Below are 22,191 nucleotides of genomic sequence, written 5' to 3' on the forward strand. Positions count from 1 at the left end.
CGGGCTGAAGAGAAAGACCCGATGTTCCCCCCGGGCTGAAGAGAAAGACCCGATGTTCCCCCCGGGCTGAAGAGAAAGACCCGATGTTCCCCCCTCTGCTGAAGAGAAAGACCCGATGTTCCCCCCGGGCTGAAGAGAAAGACCCGATGTTCCCCCCTCTGCTGAAGAGAAAGACCCGATGTTCCCCCCGGGCTGAAGAGAAAGACCCGATGTTCCCCCCTCTGCTGAAGAGAAAGACCCGATGTTCCCCCCGGGCTGAAGAGAAAGACCCGATGTTCCCCCCTCTGCTGAAGAGAAAGACCCGATGTTCCCCCCGGGCTGAAGAGAAAGACCCGATGTTCCCCCCTCTGCTGAAGAGAAAGACCCGATGTTCCCCCCGGGCTGAAGAGAAAGACCCGATGTTCCCCCCTCTGCTGAAGAGAAAGACCCGATGTTCCCCCCGGGCTGAAGAGGAGGAGACGGGGGGGCCGTGCCGGGGTCAAACACTGCAACAGGAAGCGACGCTACAAACCCATCCTCCCATCGATCGTCACCGGGAACGTAAGATCCCTTACCAACAAGATGGACGAGCTCGCGGCGCTAACCCGGCATCAGAGGGAATATCGGGAATGTAGCCTGATGCTATTCACGGAGACCTGGCTAACGGAGCTAACACCGGACTAGAACGTTCCGCTGGATGGTTTCCACCTGACAGGAGACAGGACAAAGGAAGGTCAGAGGAAAGGAGGAGGGCTGGCAGTGTTTGTGAACGATAGACGGTGTAATCCCGGTACATCACTGCTAAAGAACAACTCTGCTGTAAGGACATTGAACTGTTAGCGGTTAGCATGAGGCCGTATCACCTGCCGCGGGAATTCTCACACATTATCACGATAACTGCGTACGTCCCCCCTCTGCTAACGCCCACGCAGCGGGTGATGTCCTCCACTCGCTCACAAACAGGCTGCAGACACACCACCCACAGGATCTCCTCATCACCGGGGACTTTAATCATGCCTCCATCTCCTCCACCCTGTCCACCTTCAAACAATATGTCCCCTGCTGCACCAGAGACAATAAAATACTGGACCTTTTCTATGCCAACACCAAGGGGGGATACCCCTCATCTCCTCTCCCTCCCCTTGGCCGATCAGATCACAACCTAATGCACCTCCTGCTTGTGTACAAACCTCTGGTACACAGACAACCAGCTGTGACCGGCACCATTAACATCTGGTCCGATGAGGCAGAAGAGGCTCTCAAAGACTGTTTTGAGACAACTGCATGGGAAGTGTTCTATGAGGACCACAGGGAGGACATGGACGGCCTCACAAACTGCATCACAGACTACATAAACTTCTGTGTGGATTACACGGTTCCCACCAAGACCAGACGCTGGTTTGCCAACAGCAAACTGTGGATCACTCCTGAGATAAGGGCCGTCCTCAGGGACAAAAGGACGGCCTGTGAATCAAAAGACAGGGAGGAGATGAGGACTGTGCAGAGAGAGCTGAGGAGGAAGATCAGGGAGGGGAAAAGCAGCTCCAGGAGGAAGATGGAGGAACAGCTGCAGCAGCGGAATGTCAGCGGAGTCTGGAAGGACCTGAAAGCCATCTCGGGTCACAAGGACTCCAACACCGAGCTGGTTCGGGACCAGGAGGGGGTGAATGATCTGAACATTTTCTTCAACAGATTTGAACAACCATCCGCCCCTCCCCCGACCCATTCCATCCCGCTGCAATCACCACCACCAGCTGTCCCCACCCCCATCCCACCCCCCTGCACACTGCTCTCTGCTCCCCTCAGTGTCAGCCACACCCTCACTCCCACAACTACCCCCCCACAGCCCCCCTGCTCCAGCCTGTCCTTCACAACAGCCCAGGTGAACAGAGAGCTGAGGAGGCTAAAGGTCAGGAACCGGTCCAGATGGCATCAGCTCCAGACTCCTCAGAACCTGTGCAAACCAGCTCAGTGGGGTCATAGGGCACATGTTCAACCCGAGCCTTCAACGGGGGAGAGTACCACAGCTCTGGAAGACGACCTGTGTGGTACCGGTGCCGAAGACCTCCCGCCCCAAGGACTTCAACCACTTCAGGCCGGTGGCGCTGACATCACACCTGATGAAGACCTTGGAGAGGTTGGTCCTTCTCCATCTGGACCCCCTGGTGAGCTCATCGATGGACCAGCTGCAGTTCACCTACCAGCCAGGCATCGGGGTGGAGGACGCCGTCCTCTACCTCATGGAGAGATCTCTCTCTCACCTGGAGAGGGCTGGGAGCACTGTGAGGATCATGTTCTAGGATTCCTCCAGAGCTTTCAACACCATCCAGCCCACGCTTCTGGGGGACAAGCTGCAGCACACTGGAGTCGACCCGCACCTCACATCCTGGCTCCTGGACTACCTGACCAACCGGCCACAGTTTGTGAGGACACGGGACTGTGTGTCTGACCTGGTCATCTGCAGTACGGGGGCTCCACAGGGCACGGTCCTGGCTCCCTTCCTCTTCACCCTCTACACTGCAGACTCCTCCCACAACACATCCACCTGTCACCTGCAGAAGTTCTCTGACGACTCCGCCATCATCGGCCTCATCACCAACGACAACGAGGCGGAGTACAGAGAACTCAACCTGGACTTTGTGGACTGGTGCCAGCGGAACCACCTCCTGATCAATGCGGGTAAAACCAAAGAGCTGGTGGTGGACTTCCGCAGGCGGAGACCCCCCCCCCCCCCCCCCCCCCCACCGGTGAACATCCAGGGAAAGGACATTGAGATAGTGGACTCTTCTAAGTACCTGGGTGTTCACCTGAACAATAAACTGGACTGGTCTGACAACACACAAGCTCTCTACAAGAAGGGCCAGAGCAGAATCCATCTGCTGCAGAGACTCAGGTCCTTTGGACTGCAGGGGGCGCTCCTGAGGACCTTTTATGACTCAGTGGTGGCATCAGCCATCTTCTATAGAGTGGTCTGCTGGAGCAGCAGCAGCTCTCCGGCTGCAGACAGGAACCAACTGAACCAACTGGTGAGGAAGGCCAGCTCTGTCCTGGGCTGCCCCCTGGACCCTGTGGAGGTGGTGGGAGACAGGAGGATGTTGAAGAAGCTTTCATCCCTGATGGAGACCGTCTCCCACCCCCTACATGGTACCGTCACATCACTGGGCAGCTCCGTCAGTGACAGGCTTCTCCACCCGCGGTGTCTGAAGGAGAGACTCCGCCGGTCCTTCCTCCCTGCTGCAGTCAGACTCTTCAACCAAGCCTGCTCCCAGGAGACCACTGCACACCACCACCGGACAATATCACTCCACTGCAACTGGGCAAGAAGTAGTGCTATAACTATAATAATCTATAAGAACGTATTTACTATGTAAAATACATCCACCCCCATATTCTGTACATGTCCACACTTATAGGCACCGTGTGCATATTTCTATTATATTGTATTTTTATCTGCTTTTTTAGTTCCTGCTGTGTACTTCTTTCTCTGTACTATCCTGTTGTACCACTGCACATTTCTCCACATGTGAGATAAATAAACGGATATCTTATCTTATATCCTATTTTATAATCTGATGTCAGAGGAAGATGCTCTATAATCTGATGTCAGAGGAGGAAGACGCTCTATAATCTGATGTCAAAGGAGGAAGACGCTCTATAATCTGATGTCAGAGGAGGAAGACGCTCTATAATCTGATGTCAGAGGAGGAAGACGCTCTATAATCTGATGTCAAAGGAGGAAGACGCTCTATAATCTGATGTCAAAGGAGGAAGACGCTCTATAATCTGATGTCAGAGGAGGAAGATGCATCATTATTATTGCATTTTGTTCTAGAAAACAGACTAAACCAGACTAACCAGACTAACCAGCAGTCACAGCCTGGTCTTTACTCTGTTCACAGGAACTGTTAACGCTGCTGAGTTCAACTTTCATTTATTTCAACAAGAAAAAGAAAAACAAAGAGATGAGTTGATCCGTAGAACCGACCAGAACCAGAACGGACTGAGGAAGACGAAGGGTGGGACCGTGCAGGAGAGACGCTTCACTCAGGACATCTTCTGGAAGACAAACACCAGGTAGATACCTGCAGGACAGACGATTCCAGGGTCAAACACTTCCTCACACTGCAGGAACCGTTCTCCAGGTTCACCCTCCGGTTCTCAGAGCGGTTCTACTGAGACGACGGAGGATTTGATGGGAACAATGAAGATTCTAAGGTTCCTTCAGACTGCTGAAGGTTTTCTGGGAGGGTTGAATATTTGGTATTTGAATTTAAAGCACAATTGAGTTCAGAGGCCAAATCCAGCATAATTTAATCTGGGATTTACATTGAAACCTGTTTGTCATGGAAAAGTGAAACCTTGAAACCTTCTGACGTCATGGCAGAGATCTCAGCGCAGTGGTTAGTGCTCTCGCCTCACAACAAGAAGGTCCTGGGTTCAAATCCCGGGCCTTTCTGTGTGGCCAAAACAACATGCACTGGGGTCCCTGAGCGAGACCCTCGGCCCCCCAGCTCCCCAGGACACACTTGAAAAAGAGATTAGTAATCTCATCGTGGTTCTCCTGGCTAAATAAAGAAACTAATGTTTTGGTTTATTTGACCATTTTCTGGAGGACTGGAGCGTTGGACCTCGGACCTGATGTTGGACACGCTGGACAGTTTAAGACCTGAGTTAAAGGGACATGTTCTGCTCAGGGACCCAGATCCAGCCGGTTCTATAAAAGCTCCAATTCCTGGATTTTGTTACATGCGACTGCTTCGTCATCGACGTGTGACTGACGTCACGGATCAGCGCTGGAGGAAGCGGCTCCGCCAAAATAAAAGCTGTGCTTATTTTATTCTGGCAACCCTGGTGCTGACCGGCGTGGCGTCCAGATTTACTTCTGTCAACAGCGTCTTCTACTCATGAGCTCTGGTGCCTGAACCCGTCGGGTCCGATCGGGTTCAGGCTCAGTCTGCTGGAGGTCCGTCACCTGACTGCTTTGATTGGCTCACTCAGGCTTCATGTCTAAGGAAGACAGAGAAACCACTCAGGACCGTGGACCTCCAGGACCAGGAGCGGTGGGACGGGTTGAAGTTGAGTGAGACTATTGAGGGTTTGGTGTGATTGATTAAAGGTTTGCTGGAAGCCTCTCAGGTTTAGTGGGACTATGGAGGACTTGGTAAGAGTGGATGTTCTGGTGACGGTGGCCTGGGACAGGAAGTGAGATGTTCTGGTGACGGTGGCCTGGGACAGGAAGTGAGATGTTCTGGTGACGGTGGCCTGGGACAGGAAGTGAGATGTTCTGGTGACGGTGGCCTGGGACAGGAAGTGAGATGTTCTGGTGACGGTGGCCTGGGACAGGAAGTGAGATGTTCTGGTGACGGTGGCCTGGGACAGGAAGTGAGATGTTCTGGTGACGGTGGCCTGGGACAGGAAGTGAGATGTTCTGGTGACGGTGGCCTGGGACAGGAAGTGAGATGTTCTGGTGACGGTGGCCTGGGACAGGAAGTGAGATGTTCTGGTGACGGTGGCCCGGGACAGGAAGTGAGATGTTCTGGTGACGGTGGCCCGGGACAGGAAGTGAGATGTTCTGGTGACGGTGGCCTGGGACAGGAAGTGAGATGTTCTGGTGACGGTGGCCTGGGACAGGAAGTGAGATGTTCTGGTGACGGTGGCCTGGGACAGGAAGTGAGATGTTCTGGTGACGGTGGCCTGGGACAGGAAGTGAGATGTTGGTGTGAGCAGAGAAACTTACTGGCTGCTTCCCACTCGGATCTGCTCAGAGTTCCCTGCAAACACAAACACAGCGTCAGACTGAACCTCACGCCAGGTGGAGCTGTGGATCTGTGGATCTGTGGATCTGTGGATCTGTGAGCACACTCACCACGGGGAGTCTCACGCCGGCCCTGCCGCAGTGCTCTTTAGCATGGCAGTACTCTTCTCTGCTGTCTGCGGAGAGCTGTCCAGGGTCTTCACTGGAATACGACTAAAACAGGGACGGACATGACAGTCAGCTCCAGTCTCAGAAGGTTCTCCATCTGCTGCTCGGACTCCTTCTCACAGTAAACTCTTTACTTTTGGTACAAAACTTGTGAGAGAGAAAATATAGAGAGTAAAAGCTTTGATGGAGGGACGTCCTAAAATCCAGGGGCAAGTGTCCCCTGAAGACAGGTGTCCTCACTTTCAGAGGGACGGGTCATGAGGACATATTGTAGGACCAGTTGATGATATTGAAGGAACCAAAACACCCAATATGTTTTGGTTAATTAAAAGCTCATAACTGAACCAATGCAAAGATCTAGATCTAGATCTAGATCTAGATCTAGATCTAGATCTAGATCTAGATCAGTGTGTAATGAAATGATCTCTAGTTTTACCAGATCAAACCGTTCGTACTGAAAATGATTACAATCTCAACAGAAAGTGAATTTTAATGAAACATTCTGCTGTAAAACACAATGAAATGTAAATAAACTAGTATAGATCCTCTATCAGCTCCTTGCTTGGAGGGACCAGACTGGAGCCTCTGGGGGGTTCTGGTCCTCGGGCCTCATGTTCTCTGCTGGAAAGGGAAAGTCAAACTTCCACGCGCTCAGAGGACGTGACGCCAAAATGGTCATCCACCCTGTGTGCTAGGCTCCGCCCCTCTGTGGTCGACCTGTACGCTCTGACTGCTGCTGCTCCAGAGCTGCTGGACGCTCGTGTGAGGAGGTCCTGCGTCTCCCGTCTGAACAGTCACAATTTAAATAAAATAAAGATCCAGAGGTTCAGAACTCCTGGAGTGAAACAGAAAGTACTTTAGGAAAGGTGGAGAACGGCGGGCAGCAGAGGTGCAGATAGTGTCGGGATCATTACGTTATGGATCGTTATGTTACGTTATGGAACGTTATGGGTCGTTACGTTACGGATCGTTACGTTACGGATTCGCTATGTTATGGAACGTTATGGATCGTTACTTTGCGTTACGGAACGTTAAGGATCGTTAAGTTACGGATCGCTATGTTATGGAAAGTTATGGATCGTTTCTTTACGTTATGGAACGTTAAGGATCGTTACTTTATGTTATGGAACGTTATGGATCGTTACGTTATGGAACGTTATGGATCGTTACGTTATGGAACGTTATGGAACGTTATGGATCGTTACGGAAAGTTATGGGTCGTTACGTTACGGATCGTTACGTTACTGATTCGCTATGTTATGGAACGTTATGGATCGTTACTTTGCGTTACGGAACGTTAAGGATCGTTAAGTTACGGATCGCTATGTTATGGAAAGTTATGGATCGTTTCTTTACGTTATGGAACGTTAAGGATCGTTACTTTATGTTATGGAACGTTATGGATCGTTACGTTATGGAACGTTATGGATCGTTACGTTATGGAACGTTATGGATCGTTACGGAAAGTTATGGATCGTTACGTTACGGATCGCTATGTTATGGAACGTTATGGATCGTTTCTTTGCGTTATGGAACATTAAGCATCGTTACTTTACGTTATGGATCGTTACGTTAAATTATGGAACGTTATGGATCGTTACGTTACGGATCGTTACTTTACGTTACAGAACGTTATGTTACGTTATGGATCGTTACTTTACGTTATGGATCGTTACTTTACGTTATGGAGCGTTACTTTACGTTATGGAGCGTTACATTACGTTATGGATCTTTACGTTATGGAACGTTACGGAACGTTACGTTATGGATCCTTACTTTATAATATGGAACGTTATGGATCGTTACATTACATTATGGAATGTTAAGGATCGTTACTTTACGTTATGGAGCGTTACGTTACGGATCCTTACTTTACAATATGGAACGTTATGGATCGTTACGTTACATTATGGACCGTTAAGGATCGTTACTTTACATTATGGAGCGTTACGTTATGGATCCTTACTTTACAATATGGAACGTTATGGATCGTTACGTTATATTATGGAACGTTAAGGATCGTTACTTTACGTTATGGAGCGTTACGTTACGGATCCTTACTTTACAATATGGAACGTTATGGATCGTTACGTTAAATTATGGAACGTTTAGGATCGTTACTTTATGTTATGAACTTTACGTTACTTTACGTTATGGATCATTACTTTACATTTTGGAACGTTATGGATCGTTACGTTAAATTATGGATCGTTACGTTAAATTATGGATCGTTACATTACATTATGGAACGTTAAGGATCGTTACTTTACGTAATGGAACGTTATGGATCGTTACGTTACATTATGGATCGTTACGTTATGGAACGTTATGGATCGTTATGTTACGGATCGTTATGTTACGGATCGTTACGTTACCTTATGGATCGTTACATTTCATTATGGATCGTTACGTTACGTTATGGAACGTTACGTTACGGATCGTTACATTACATTATGGAACGTTAAGGATCGTTACTTTACGTTATGGAACGTTATGGATCGTTACGTTACATTATGGAACGTTACGTTACGGAACATTATGTTACGGAACATTACGTTACGGATCGTTACGTTACGGATCGTTACGTTAAATTATGGAACATTAAGGATCGTTACTTTGTTATGAAGTTTACGTTACTTTACGTTATGGATCATTACTTTACATTTTGGAACGTTATGGATCGTTACGTTAAATTATGGATCGTTACATTACATTATGGAACGTTAAGGATCGTTACTTTACGTAATGGAACGTTATGGATCGTTACGTTACATTATGGATCGTTACGTTATGGAACATTACGTTACGGATCGTTACGTTACGGATCGTTACATTACATTAGGGAACGTTAAGGATCGTTACGTTACGGATCATTACGTTACGTTATGGATCGTTACGTTACATTATGGAACGTTACGTTACGGATCGTTACATAACATTATGGAACGTTAAGGATCGTTACGTTACGGAACATTACGTTACATTATGGAACGTTACATTACGGATCGTTACATAACATTATGGAACGTTACGGATCATTACGTTACATTATGGAACGTTACGTTACGGATCGTTACATAACATTATGGAACGTTACGGATCATTACGTTACATTATGGAACGTTACGTTACGGATCGTTACATAACATTATGGAACGTTACGTTACGGATCATTACGTTACATTACGGATCGTTACGTTACGGATCGTTACATAACATTATGGAACGTTACGTTACGGAACGTTACGTTACGGATCGTTACGTTACGGAACGTTACGTTATGGAACGTTACGTTACGGAACGTTACGTTATGGAACGTTATGGATCATTACGTTACTTTATGGATCGTTAAGGAAGTGAGCCCAGAGTACAGGATGGATGCAGTTGTGTATCACCCGCGACCTGAATATTCCAATAATCAGCTCCAGACCAGGTATTCTGGTATTTCAGTGTTGCTCAGCTTGAACTTTACCAGGAGAACCCGTCTGTTGTCCTCGTCAGGCCGGTTGTCCTCATTAAGGTTCTTTAACAGTTAAATATGTGTCGGTGCTCAGTGACGGGTCCAGTACTGGGTGTCTCTCTTACCGGGTCCACTCCTACAGGTTCTACTCTGAACGTCTTGTAACATTTTGTTCTGCAGGATTTTCAAAATGTCAGCAGATGGCGCCAGAGGACATTTCTGGATTAAACTGTCCACTGTGCACTCAGCGGCGGTTTTCGGGACCCCAGGGCGTTAGTGAGGTCTGGCCCGGGGGACAGTCCCTGGTCCAGACCCAGGTTACTGCTCTGGGAGAAGACTTCCTTCTTCTGCATGGTGCAGTGTTTCATCTCAGGGTTCCTCCTGAAGGACCCATCCAGAATCTGTGTTCGGTTCTGGTCACTAGTTTGTTTAGGAAGTGCTGCATTCAGCTGTTTTTTTAATGGTTCCACATTCATCTTACTGAATTAAAGACAAGAGCGTCTCTTTCTCTGTTCCAGCTGTCAAACAAGCTTCTGGGTCTCGGAGGACGTGAGGAGTTTTACCTCCAGAGCCGACATCTTCATCATCAGGCTGCGATGCTGCTCCTTCTTCACCTTCTCCTCAAAGAACTGGGAGAACCTCTGCTTCAGCACCAGACGCATGTTGTGACGCTTCGCCATGCTGAAGGGACACAAGAGACGCAGACGTCACACGGCCGGAGGAGGAACACCAAGACGCCGTGAGGACACTCACTGTTCCAGCAGAGGGAAGTAGACCAGGAACTCGGGGACGTTCACCACGTCCTCCAGGCTGAAGTGGTACTGACACCCGAACAGAGGGTAGGAACCTCGGGACTGGAAGGACACCTGGAAGATCTCGTTCCCAAAGGACAGGGAGTCTGACGCCTCCAGACGCTTCCTGGAGGGGGGGGGGGGTAAAGTGAGACCGAGGGGGGGAGGGAGAGAGAGCAAGAGAGAGAGAGAGAGAGAGAGAGAGAGAGAGAGAGAGAGAGAGAGAGAGAGAGAGAGAGAGTTTTCTTACACCAGCTCGAAGGCGTCCGGCGTGGTTCCGATGAAGAACCCTCCAGGTTTCAGGCGCTCACAGGCGTTCCTCAGCATCGTCTCCGCCTTCCTCTCGCTCTCGAAGGAGTAGTGGTACACGAACTGACAGCTGCAGATGTCAAACAGCTGGCTGGACTCCAGCTTCTCCGCCAGCAGCTCCTGCACAGAGGTCAAAGGTCAAACAGTTCGCTCGTCCTCCACCCAGTCTCTACTCGTCCTCCACTCGTCCTCCACCCAGCCCCTACTCGTCCTCCACCCAGCCCCTACTCGTCCTCCACCCAGCCCCGACTCGTCCTCCACTCGTCCTCCACCCAGTCCCTACTCGTCCTCCACCCAGCCCCTACTCGTCCTCCACCAAGTCTCTACTCGTCCTCCACCCAGCCCCTACTCGTCCTCCACCCAGTCCCTACTCGTCCTCCACCCAGCCCCTACTCGTCCTCCACCCAGTCCCTACTCGTCCTCCACCCAGCCCCTACTCGTCCTCCACCCAGCCCCTACTCGTCCTCCACCCAGCCCCTACTCGTCCTCCACTCGTCCTCCACCCAGTCCCTACTCGTCCTCCACCCAGCCCCTACTCGTCCTCCACCCAGTCCCTACTCGTCCTCCACCCAGCCCCTACTCGTCCTCCACCCAGCCCCTACTCGTCCTCCACCCAGCCCCTACTCATCCTCCACCCAGTCCCTAGTCGTCCTCCACCCGGCCCCAGTGTCTCCTGACCTTGGAGCAGTCGGCTGTGATGAACTGAGCCGTGAAGATTTTCTCCCTGAAGTGACTTTTCCTCTTCATGTCTTCGTAGCGACTCTGGCACTGCTCTACCGACACTCCGGCGATGTCTGACAACACAAACACCGTTAATCATTTTGTCTTTCGTCCGTCTTTGGTGTGACGAGAGGAGCAGCGACCTGCACACACGAGGTGACTGATTCCTCCTCTTCTCCACTTCAGCAGGTCTCCTCCTTTCCCACAGCCCAGGTCCAACACAGACACCGGCCCAGGCTCCGCCCCCTTCACCTGTTCCAGGATCTCACCTGTCACCAAGAGGAAAAGCTTCAGGAGTTGGTTGCAAGTTGTCCCCGTTGTCATGGTTACCAGTGGAAACGTTACCGATCAGGACGCTCTTGAGCCAGTTGTTGAAGTTCCTCATGAAGAAGATTCTGCTCTGACTGCGAGCGGCCAGACCCACTTCCTGCAGCTTGTTGTAGTGACGCGCCACCTTGACGCCGTGATCACAGACCTGACGACCCAGAATGCAACACTCATCAATAACCCGGCTGATTGATCAGCATGCTGGCATCACCTGAAGCCAACTAACAGATCGTCTACCTGCTTATTGGACGGTCTGTCCCCTTGGTCCTCCTCTTCCTCATGCTTCCTCTTCACACCTCCTCCGCCCTTCAGACGTTCTGTTTGGACCGAGTCCATGTCCACTGAAAGCACAATCTGGTCAAAACTTCATTAATCTCCAGAAGCTTCAGTCAAAACCATTAATCTGGAATAATCTCCCGTCAAAACTTTCATTTGGATGATTTTCAGATTAAAACTTCAGAAATCTGTGAGGAGCATAGAAAGGAAAAGCTCTGGGATCATTGAGTCACCCTCCACCCTCCCCCGACAGCCACCAGTCTGCAGCGGGTGAAACAGGCCCCTGACCCGAACCAGGGTCTGTTTCCTACCACAATCTGTCTGTCCTCTCCTCTAGTCCCTCACCCCACCCGGAATAGCAGAGACCTCCACCGGAGTCTGGTTCTGCAGGTTCCTTCCTGTTAAATGGAGAGACATCCACCGGAGTCTGGTTCTGCAGGTTTCTTCCTGTTAAAGGGAGAGACCTCCACCGGAGTCTGGTTCTGCAGGTTCCTTCCTGTTAAAGGGAGAGACCTCCACCGGAGTCTGGTTCTGCAGGTTCCTTCCTGTTAAAGGGAGAGACCTCCACCGGAGTCTGGTTCTGCAGGTTCCTTCCTGTTAAATGGAGAGACATCCACCGGAGTCTGGTTCTGCAGGTCGCTCGTGTTTATTTGTAGTTTCTCTCTGTTAAAAGACATAACTGTGTTGTATGTGGCGCTATATAAATAAAGTTGAATTGAATTGGATGGTTGCTATTAAAGTAAAGCAGAAGTCAGGCTTGTTGAAGTTTTAACTCAGGCAGGCAGATTAACGCTGGAATGTTTTTACACCTTTGGTTTATTGTTAATTGCGCACATCATCGTGAAACAGGTCGAGTAATCTTTCTCAATCTGTGAGCATGTCGATCCAAACAGAACTAGAGTTTCTATCTGCACAGAAGAGGCAAACCTCTGAGAATGTTGAATCCGTAAATCATAGAGTAAACCTGAAGTATCTGGAAACCGCCGCCATGGACGGTGTTTCGGACGAACTGGTTCCCCTTCTATCTGGTGACCGACCTCCTTTGTTGGCGTGAGTAACATATGCCCTTACTACCAGTAACAAGGGACGCTAAAGGAAGTTGCTCAGTAGATAGCAAGGGAACCAGTTAATCGGAAACACCAACTCATCCAAAAGCAGCTTTCACAGTCCCGACGTAAACAGAGCCGCTACATTCAGCCGTGAGCGGAGGAAACGCGCTGCTTTGACACCGGACACCGGTCCGACGAGTCACGGCGTAAAACGAATAGACCAACCGGGAAAAAATCCGGAGAAAGTCCCGTTCACGTCCAGAGAAATGTGATGAAAAGCGACTCACTGCGTTGAGCGGCGCTTGCTGGCGACGTCATTGGCGGAAGTGCATGGAGGCGTTTCACAATACAAGTTTGAAAAAAGGAAGTGATAAATAAAAAAAGTGGGAAAAAAATACCCCTTAGCATATTTTTAATCAGACTCAACATTCCACATAATGTAAAAAAAGTCAAGTATTTATAAGGTGATTTCAACAGGAAGAGACAGGAGCTGAATCCAATTCAATTTCATTTAAATAAGTAAAAATACACACTACTACTACAAGTCAGTCATTCAGTCAGTCCTCTTTTTTTATTCTTTATTTACAATTTTATAAAACACGGCTCATCCATCCATCCATCCATCCATCCATCTTCTCCCTCTTCTCTGTTTCCGGGTGGTGGGGGTGTCAGTCTGAGCACCGTCACCCAGATCACATTGACCCATTAAGAACCTTCCTGCAGGTGGAGAGCCCACAGGAAGGTGGAGAGCCTACAGGAAGGTGGAGAGCCCACAGGAAGGTGGAGAGCCTACAGGAAGGTGGAGAGCCCTCAGGAAGGTGGAGAGCCCACAGGAAGGTGGAGAGCCCACAGGAAGGTGGAGAGCCCTCAGGAAGGTGGAGAGCTCACAGGAAGGTGGAGAGCCCACAGGAAGGTGGAGAGCCCACAGGAAGGTGGAGAGCCTACAGGAAGGTGGAGAGCCCACAGGAAGGTGGAGAGCCCTCAGGAAGGTGGAGAGCTCACAGGAAGGTGGAGAGCCCACAGGAAGGTGGAGAGCCCTCAGGAAGGTGGAGAGCCCACAGGAAGGTGGAGAGCCCACAGGAAGGTGGCGCCCGGCGTGGGACATGAACCCTCTACCTAGAGAGTCTGATGCTCTACCAGCTGAACTAGCCGGGGGTGTACACGGCTCATTAACTGCAATAAACAATTCAAAAAGTCTGTCTATATGCTGATGATGTTGTCTTGTACTACATCAATTCTGAAGTTAAATCAACACATGGACAAATATGAAAACTGTCAAAATGATCTGAATGTGTATTTAATTACATTAGTTAACCACACTGATCATGAATGAAGGACACAGCTTCCTCTGTCTGACTGACTGTCTGTCTGACTGACTGACTGACTGTCTGACTGTCTGACTGACTGACTGTCTGACTGACTGACTGACTGACTGACTGACTGACTGTCTGACTGTCTGACTGACTGACTGTCTGACTGTCTGTAGGACTGACTGACTGACTGACTGACTGACTGTCTGTAGGACTGACTGACTGACTGACTGACTGACTGACTGACTGTCTGACTGACTGACTGACTGACTGACTGACTGACTGTCTGACTGACTGACTGACTGACTGTCTGACTGACTGACTGACTGACTGACTGTCTGACTGACTGTCTGTCTGTCTGACTGACTGACTGACTGACTGACTGACTGACTGACTGACTGACTGACTGACTGACTGACTGTCTGACTGACTGACTGACTGACTGTCTGACTGACTGACTGACTGACTGACTGTCTGACTGACTGTCTGTCTGTCTGACTGACTGTAGGACTGACTGACTGACTGACTGACTGTCTGACTGACTGAATGTAGGACTGACTGACTGACTGACTGACTCAGTAAGAACACACACACACACACACACACACACACACACACACACACACACACACACACACACACACACACACACACACACACACACACACACACACACACACACACACACACACACAGTGGTATGGAGACATGGCAGGACACTGAGGACTTAAGATGAGGAAAGGACACATTTGGGGACCGTCCACATTGGGAGTGGCACAGCCTCTACCCACAGGGGGCGCTGCCCCACAGATCCCCCCAAGCCGGGCAGACCGGCGAGTCCCACAACGTACACGGGGGACCAACCAGGTTCTCGGGACGGGGGAACCCACGGGGGTGTAGCGCCCCCTGAGAGGAACCACTGCAGAGAAAAGATTCAGTTAACAACCTAATGAAAGTAGATCAATAGATAAAGTAGATAAAGTAGATGAATAAATAGGTAATACACATATCTGTAAATACACATATATAAATAATGTGTTAAAGTGAGTTTTTAACCTTTTTTTCTGCAGCCCTGCTTCACATCCACCCTGAACCCGTGATGTGGGCCGCCCTCTGGTCCTCCTCAGAACTCCTGCAGCACAGTTCTGAAGGAGTTGTACCGTGTATTTTAACACTTTGTAGGGATTCTTCGTGTGTTCTATGGATTCCTTTTTTTTAATGAGTTTTTTTTAAACGAATTTGAATTTTACAAAAGTCTATAAGTCACATTAACAGTTTTACGTTACAATGAACACGGGTCACAAAATACAAGATTAGATATACAGAATAACTAAAAGATAGAAAAGGAAGAGAGTAGAATAAATGAATAGAAGTCTTTCATTGTAGTTTCAAAGAGATTTGATCTCATCCATCCGTTAGAGTCGAAGGCCGACGCAGCGCTGTGGTTCGCTCTCTGAACTACTCACGTATTTCACTTTTGTGAATTTACACATAAACTATGGAAAGACATGAAGTCATTTGTCCTCAATAACATTCCCCAGATGTGACGTTGACATAATGTCCTTCAGGTCATCTTGACTATAATAAGAACAACAATGACGTTTTCTCTCCCACAAGTCTAAGTTTATTTTTTGCCAAATTCTGTCTTCATGAGTGTAAATACTCAACAACTTACCACCGACAAAACAATACATTGCAACTCAAAACAAAAAAGCTCCTAAACGATGAACGTCTGTTCAATGTTTCATGTGTTTATTTGAAAAGTACTCTTGTGTTTACCAATTTTCCTTTTTTTGTATTTTTTACTTTTTTCTTTGGTGTGCACATCTTCTCTCTCCAACTATGAACTATGTATTATCCTTTTTCCTTTTACTATTCTATTCTTTTTACTTTTACTATTCTATTCTTTTTACTTTTACTATTCTATTCTATTACTTTTACTATTCTATTCTTTTTACTTTTACTATTCTATTCTTTTTACTTTTACTATTCTATTCTATTACTTTTACTATTCTATTCTTTTTACTTTTACTATTCTCTGCTCGCTCACTGGTTAAAAGTCTCATGTGTACTTCGTATGGTCACGTTCAATAAAAGTGATTAAAAACAAGTCACCACGCAGCACGCACGCCTCCACGTGGTGAGGTGACGCATAGCGTTCGTTGCCTGGAGACGGCCCCGGCATTCGTTGCCATGGAGACGGAGTCAGCAGACAAACAGAAGGTTCCAGAAGGAAGGTGAGTAAAAACAACACCTTGGATGACGGAAGAATAAGGATTGAAAGAACAATTAAAACCTGGAGAGAGTTTAAATAGTGTTTAGTTTGTTTTATTCTGAAAGGAAAATATCGAAAATAAGTTTTCTGGAGGCGGGGTGACGTTAAATTCACTCCAGAGATTCTCATCATCTACACTTCAGCAGAAAAAGAGTTTCAGAAAGACTCCAAAGTAAAACAGGAAGAGCTTCTGAAATTTGCTTACAAAAATAAATGAAACAGATCAAATGTAATATTTTTTATAACCTTAAAGAAAAGGAAGGAAAAAAAACACGTCATAAGAATGTAAGTATATGATATAATAACAATATGATCAAACTTAATATTATAAAATAAGTACTAAATAAATAAAGAAAGAAAAATAAGTGAGTTAGACATTTTATTACTACAGGATGACCTTTAATTCATTTTATTTCTTATCATGGCGCCACATCAGATCACAAGAGTCCAAACTAAAGAGTTTTTATCAACAAAGAAAAATGTCAAACTTTAAATCTTCTGTTAACAATGGAACTGTGGAAGTTTTAATTCAAGTCATTTAATTCATCATGTGATTCTTAATATTGTCAGAAGTAACTAGAAGTAACTAGAAGTAACTAGAAGTAACTAGTGAGGACGAGCACAGTGTGAACCAATGAAAACCTTTTCATGTTTCAAGACAGTAAGTTGAGGTCAGGAGACGACAAACAAACAATAAAGCTTTACTGAATACAGTGCAGCACTGGTAGAAAGACTACAGTATTTGTACTCGAGTACAATACTGTGAGAACTCAGTGAGGTTACTCCAGAATGAACAGATTGTTTCTTCAGCAGCAGGATGTGTTCCCTTCCTGTGAAGCCGGGTCGCCGCCACAGCGTGTCGGAGTGGAGCAGCAACAACCATCAGCTGAGTGCAGCGGCCGCTCACGAGCGTCTCGTTTCCACGGCGATCCGCCAGGACGGGAGGGCGCTGAGGAGCCACTCACACTCTCAGGTGAAAAGCAGCCGCCTCAAAGCTGATTTCAGGGGACCAATCACAGCCCTGGTCACCGGCGTGCTTCCCTTCTGTCACTTCAACACGTATTTAGATGTTTGTCGAGCTGAAGAGTCGACGCCGAGGGTTCCAGCAACACGTTGCTCTAGAGCAGCTCTACAGCCACATGTGGCTCTAGAGCAGCTCTACAGCCACATGTGGCTCTGTAGTGGCCCTGCGCTGGCTCTCTGAAGCTGTGTGGAAAATTACATGTAGAAACATTTCCATATCTGGCTCATTGTCGAAAAGTCCTATAAAAAAACCTCGTCTGCTAAAATTGCAAAAAAAAACAAAACAGGAAAGAAAGTGTTTAAAGAGTTAAAAAGTAAAAGTAGCCAAAACATTAGAAAGGGTTAAGAATAGAGTAAAAAGAAGTTAAAACACAAATATGACAGGGAAAACGGTCAATAATGAAAAAAGGGCTTAAATAACCAAGAGTCGGTTAAAAAGGTCCAAATTCATTCTCAGTTGTTGAAATATGAAGAATGGAGTTTTAGTGAAACGACATAAAAATCTTCAGGAGCCGTGTGATCGATGACGGAACATGTTTTGTGCTCCAGAAGAACTCTATTTGGTGGAAAGTGAGTAAAACCCCTTGAAGGTGGCGGACCTCCGCCCGAGCTCCGGTTTGGAGTTTGAATGAAGCTTCACTTCCTGTGGTGACCGCCGTGATAAAGCACCACTGTTCGTTCACTGTCGGTGGCGTCTCTCCACAGACCAGCTGGGACCAGAGCGACACGTCTCGCCGGCTGACCGACCGGGTTTGGGACGTCTCGCGGTGGAAACACCAGCTGGAGCTCTGCGCTCAGAAGGTGGATGAAGAGATGGAGGCTCTGACTCTGGTGAAACGCTGCACACGGCCCACGACCTTTCAGTCGCACGCGAAACCTAGAATCTTCTGTCGAGTTTCTACTGGACGTCCGTAGATAGAAAGAAAGGATGAGCTTCATCTTCCTCTGTGTGACTCAGACGCTGACCCGGGTCAGAGTGACTCGATGCAGCTCAATCAAGAAAGCGGCTCCTTCAATGACAATGTTGGTAGTTTGATTCCCCATTGTCATGTGTAGAAGTGTCTTTGTGCAAGGCACTAACCCTCAATCCTCTTACTGTTGTGCTCAAACACCTTGAATGGTGGAAAACCGCTATTTGTGTTTGTGAAGTCCATTTATTAAAATAAGAGTCGGTCAAAGCAGTTATTGCATCAGTTCTGCCGTTTTGATAGAACCCAATAGAACTTCCTTGTTGCTCTGCAGCAAACTGTTTGTTTCAGGACTCAAACCTCCAACGGTTCAAGTTCAAATGCATCGTTGTTCCAGAAAAGTTTCACGCTGAGAACAATGTAGTCAGCATGCCAGGCCACAAGGTGGCACTGTGGTTTGTGTTTGTAATGAAAGCACAGGCACAATAACCTCCCAGCGCACACGTCTATCGAACTCTGTAGAAAGTAAAGGCCTCTGGGGGGACCCGGAACACATGGTGCTGAATCCAGACTAGTTCTCCAGTCGAAGCTCAAATATTAGCGTCACCAGAGAGAAATTCTCCATCAGTTCTCCATCAGTTCTCCATCAGTTCTCCATCAGTTCTCCATCAGTTCTCCATCAGTTCTCCAGCTCCAGTGAAAGGTGAGAATGTGTGTGTGTGTGTTGGGACAGTCCAAGGAGCAGAGCGAACAGGCCCTGGCCGCCACCGCCGTTCCTCTGGAGGTCAGCAGCGAATGCCTGACGCTGCGAGAGGGACGGCGAGGCTACGAGCTGGTCCTGGACCCGGTGGACCAGCAGCTGAAGGCAGAGGTGGAGCTGATTGGACGAGTGCAGCGAGTTCTACAGCAGCACATTGACAAGGCCTCGGAGCAGCTGAGGTGAGGAAACTCTAAAGCGTTCACCGAATCCCACACACCTGATCTTCTAAAGTCTCCGGCCGGCTGTCCAGCGTCCTGCAGGACGTCCACCAGCAGCTCACTGCCGATCTCCACAACAAGATGGAGGCTCTGGACGTGGACATGACCTGCCTGTCGCTGACCATCAAGTCTCCCAACATCTCGCTGAAGACCAACCCGACTCGCATCCTGTCAGGGTAATCTGAGTATCACATGTCATCCAACTGAGTTTCTCAAATCGCGCCCGGTGCCACTTCTTGGAAACACTCAGATTCCATCTCCATGGAAACTGGTAGAAACACAACTTCACGAAACTCTGCGCATGCGCTCCAGGGCTGTAGTAACTATTGTTCTGCACATGCTCAGTAGAGCCAATCAGAAGAAAGTCTCCTCCGTCGTGTCGGGACTCCCAAAATGTTACCGACGTTGTTTTCAGTGTTTCTGCCGTTTCCATGAGGCTGACCGTCGTTTCCAGAACGTTGTGTTGTAAACAGGACGTGTCCCTCCGACAGCTCGTCCACGCCTCAGGAGTGGCTCCAGTTCAGTCAGGTCAACGTGGGTCGAGCTCACGACGCCGTGCAGACGTCTCAACTAATGAGGGAGGACACGAGTCTCAGCCGAGCCCAGGTGAGGTGACGCACAGCCTTCACGTATCGTTTGCAGTATGAAACCCTTCGGCGATGTCCTCACACCAGAGGACACACGTCCCAGTCGATTCTGTTTCTTTGAGTTGACGCTTCACAATTCTGCTTCAGAGGATTTCACACTCCTTCTGGTTCCCTCTTGCTCCTGATCAGCTGCAGAATGAGTTAGAAACTCAAGGCAGAGCCACAGAGTTCCAGCTCCGCAAACGGAATCACCAGGAGCAGCAGGCCCGGGACCAGCTGACGTGGCAGATCAAGACGGCGAGTTTTTATGGAAACCGGAATCAAATCTATCCAGTGTGACGATGTTTCAAGTGAAAACAGGGTTTTTGTTGAGTTGCTGTAACTGGATGTTTGGGACCGACTGCTTGTGCTCTGCAGACTGAAGATGAGATGTTGGAGATGGAGAAGGACGTCCAGGGACTGGACATGGACCTGGAGGCCAAGACGGGCTCCCTGAAGCTGGCTCACACCAGGCTGGAGCACCGGACCAGCAGGCCCGGCGTGGACCTGTGCAGGGACGAGGTCCGGACGCAGCGCTTGCGGGACTTATTGTCCGGGCCCGACAGGTCAGAGCGGCGCTGAAGGACTGTGTTGCTCTGCAGGTGCAGCACGGCCTGGTGGCAGAGGTTCAGCAGCTGGAGGCCACCATCGCTGCTCTGAAGCAGAAGCTCTGCCAGGCTCAGTGAGTATAACTGCCTCTGAGCTCCACTGCATGACCCCCCCTCACCTGGAGTCCTGCTCCACTACCTGCTGGTCTGCTCGTGTCTCTGCTCGGAACCCTGAGCAGCTCGAGACCAGAGGTATTTAACAAAAAGCCACAGTCTTTAAAGAAATATCAACTTCTGTTGGAAATGATTTAAAAGTGCCTGCCTAATATAAAGATCCTTGCATGGGATGGCCCCGGGTATCAATACAGTTACCACCGCCCCGGGGCATTTGATCCTCACTACAGCAGGTCAACCACCAGGGGTCACTGTGAAATTAAATTTAGAAAGTCCTCTTTTACCCAGAATGTTAAAGGTCGCTGAAACTGGAATACTAAATCTCCTGTTATCTCATAAAGCTCCACTTTATTGGTTTTAAAAAACAGTCCAAGATATTACTCATGAGGACAATCATGTACTTTAAAATACATGAAACAAAAACAAAATGGCAGCCTACTGAGTCAGCACTTTAATATTGCTACTTTATGGTAGCTTTTTAGGAAGAATTATCTTATCATATTTGTCTTTGTTTTACTATATTGTTTTTATGTTTTTATATGTTTGTGACCTTGTCTGGTTTTATGTGGGACAACGGATGGAAATTAGCCTTAATCTGGCATATTTACAGTAACCTCATGAAGAGATGGTCTGTTCATTAATATAAACTGTCCCGTCCAAATAAACTACTCAAGGAAAAAGAAATGAACCTCATTTGACCAAATAACAAACTAAAAGTACCTGAGCCGTTGGGCCGGCTGGAGGGAGGTGTTCAGAGGAACGGTTAGCGGCTCACTGAGTTCTTCTTCAGCAGGAAGTGGGGGTCTGAGAGTACAGGTGCCCTGGAGGGACTAAAAGCTTCTGCAGATGAAGCAGAAACAAATGAAATGGAGGAAGCGTGTCCCTAACGGACCGCCTCACACAGCAAAGCTCTACGATATCTAGTTTGGGATGTTTGGTTCAAACCTGTTGAGTCTAAGATTGGAGGAAACAAACAGTGAGCTCAGTTTGTTCTGGAACAGTGGTTCTCTTCACGGAGGGGGCTGGAGATTCATGGGGGGGCTGGGGGGTTAAATATACGGTACCTGGGCCAAAACTGGCCTGCCAGAGTCGGCAATATGGCCGCCAAACCACCAATGGTCAAATGGTCCAGATTTCTTTCAGTCCTACAGAGTTACCCAGAAAGTGGCTTCACAGAACCGAGGAGCGCTGAAAGCATCGTGAGCAGTGAAACAGCAGAACTTTAAAGGTTGAAGGTGAAGAACAGTGAGTCGTCAAACCTTCAGCCTGCTTCTCCCCCTCAGGCGCTCGCTGCAGACCATGAGGCTGCATCGCTCTCACATGCTGCAGGATCTGCACAGGAAACAGGAAGCTCTGTCTCTGGAGCAGCGCAGCATCAACACCCGCCTCCGCCTGGCGCCAGAGAGCCGCCCTGCTCTGGGTCCTGCTCTGGGTCCTGCTTAGGGTCCTGCTCTGGGTCCTGCTCAGGGTCCTGCTCAGGGTCCTGCTCAGGGTCCTGCTCTGGGTCCTGCTCTG

General features: G+C 48.5%; 2 protein-coding genes across 24 annotated transcripts; one reads left to right on the plus strand and one right to left on the minus strand.

Moving 5' to 3' along the window:
- Positions 1–3,894: 3,894 nt before the first annotated feature.
- rnmt (RNA (guanine-7-) methyltransferase) lies at positions 3,895–13,166 on the minus strand. 23 transcript variants are annotated; one of them, XM_080485429.1, is made up of 13 exons: positions 13,122–13,153; positions 12,250–12,448; positions 12,097–12,151; positions 11,747–11,850; positions 11,528–11,657; positions 11,326–11,451; positions 11,141–11,256; positions 10,404–10,582; positions 10,116–10,280; positions 9,926–10,043; positions 5,846–5,947; positions 5,717–5,750; positions 3,895–4,061 (listed from the first exon to the last, which is right to left on the minus strand). In XM_080485429.1, exons 4-13 carry the CDS (start codon positions 11,843–11,845, stop codon positions 4,024–4,026), a joined length of 1,107 nt encoding a protein of 368 aa, XP_080341555.1. In that variant the 5' UTR covers positions 11,846–11,850; positions 12,097–12,151; positions 12,250–12,448; positions 13,122–13,153; the 3' UTR covers positions 3,895–4,023. The 23 variants fall into 23 exon arrangements, with proteins under 23 accessions (XP_080341555.1, XP_080341548.1, XP_080341558.1 ...); XM_080485422.1 differs by having other exon boundaries at positions 12,131–12,379; positions 13,122–13,166; XM_080485432.1 differs by having other exon boundaries at positions 12,131–12,281; positions 13,060–13,166.
- Positions 13,167–17,236: 4,070 nt separating this feature from the next.
- Positions 17,237–22,119, plus strand: tekt2 (tektin 2 (testicular); the record flags this gene model as incomplete). The annotated part of the gene is made up of 9 exons (XM_080485072.1): positions 17,237–17,392; positions 18,148–18,273; positions 19,084–19,289; positions 19,361–19,504; positions 19,820–19,934; positions 20,105–20,212; positions 20,333–20,476; positions 20,557–20,636; positions 21,960–22,119. The coding sequence occupies 9 exons, from the start codon at positions 17,237–17,239 to the stop codon at positions 22,117–22,119; spliced, it is 1,239 nt and encodes a 412-aa protein (XP_080341198.1).
- Positions 22,120–22,191: the final 72 nt, after the last annotated feature.

Source organism: Lipophrys pholis (genome assembly GCF_963383615.2).
Source record: "Lipophrys pholis genome assembly, chromosome: 17".
Classification (NCBI taxonomy): Eukaryota; Metazoa; Chordata; class Actinopteri; order Blenniiformes; family Blenniidae; genus Lipophrys; species Lipophrys pholis.

Excerpts from the sequence above, each read along its gene's own strand:
- rnmt (XM_080485419.1), bottom strand. The coding sequence starts at position 13,152 with ATGACGTCGCCAGCAAGCGCCGCTCAACGCA. Across the intron at positions 10,281-10,403 it reads CCGGACGCCTTCGAGCTGGT|GAAGCGTCTGGAGGCGTCAG; the intron begins GTAAGAAAACTC and ends CCCCCCCTCCAG. Across the intron at positions 10,044-10,115 it reads TACTTCCCTCTGCTGGAACA|CATGGCGAAGCGTCACAACA; the intron begins GTGAGTGTCCTC and ends GTGTCCCTTCAG.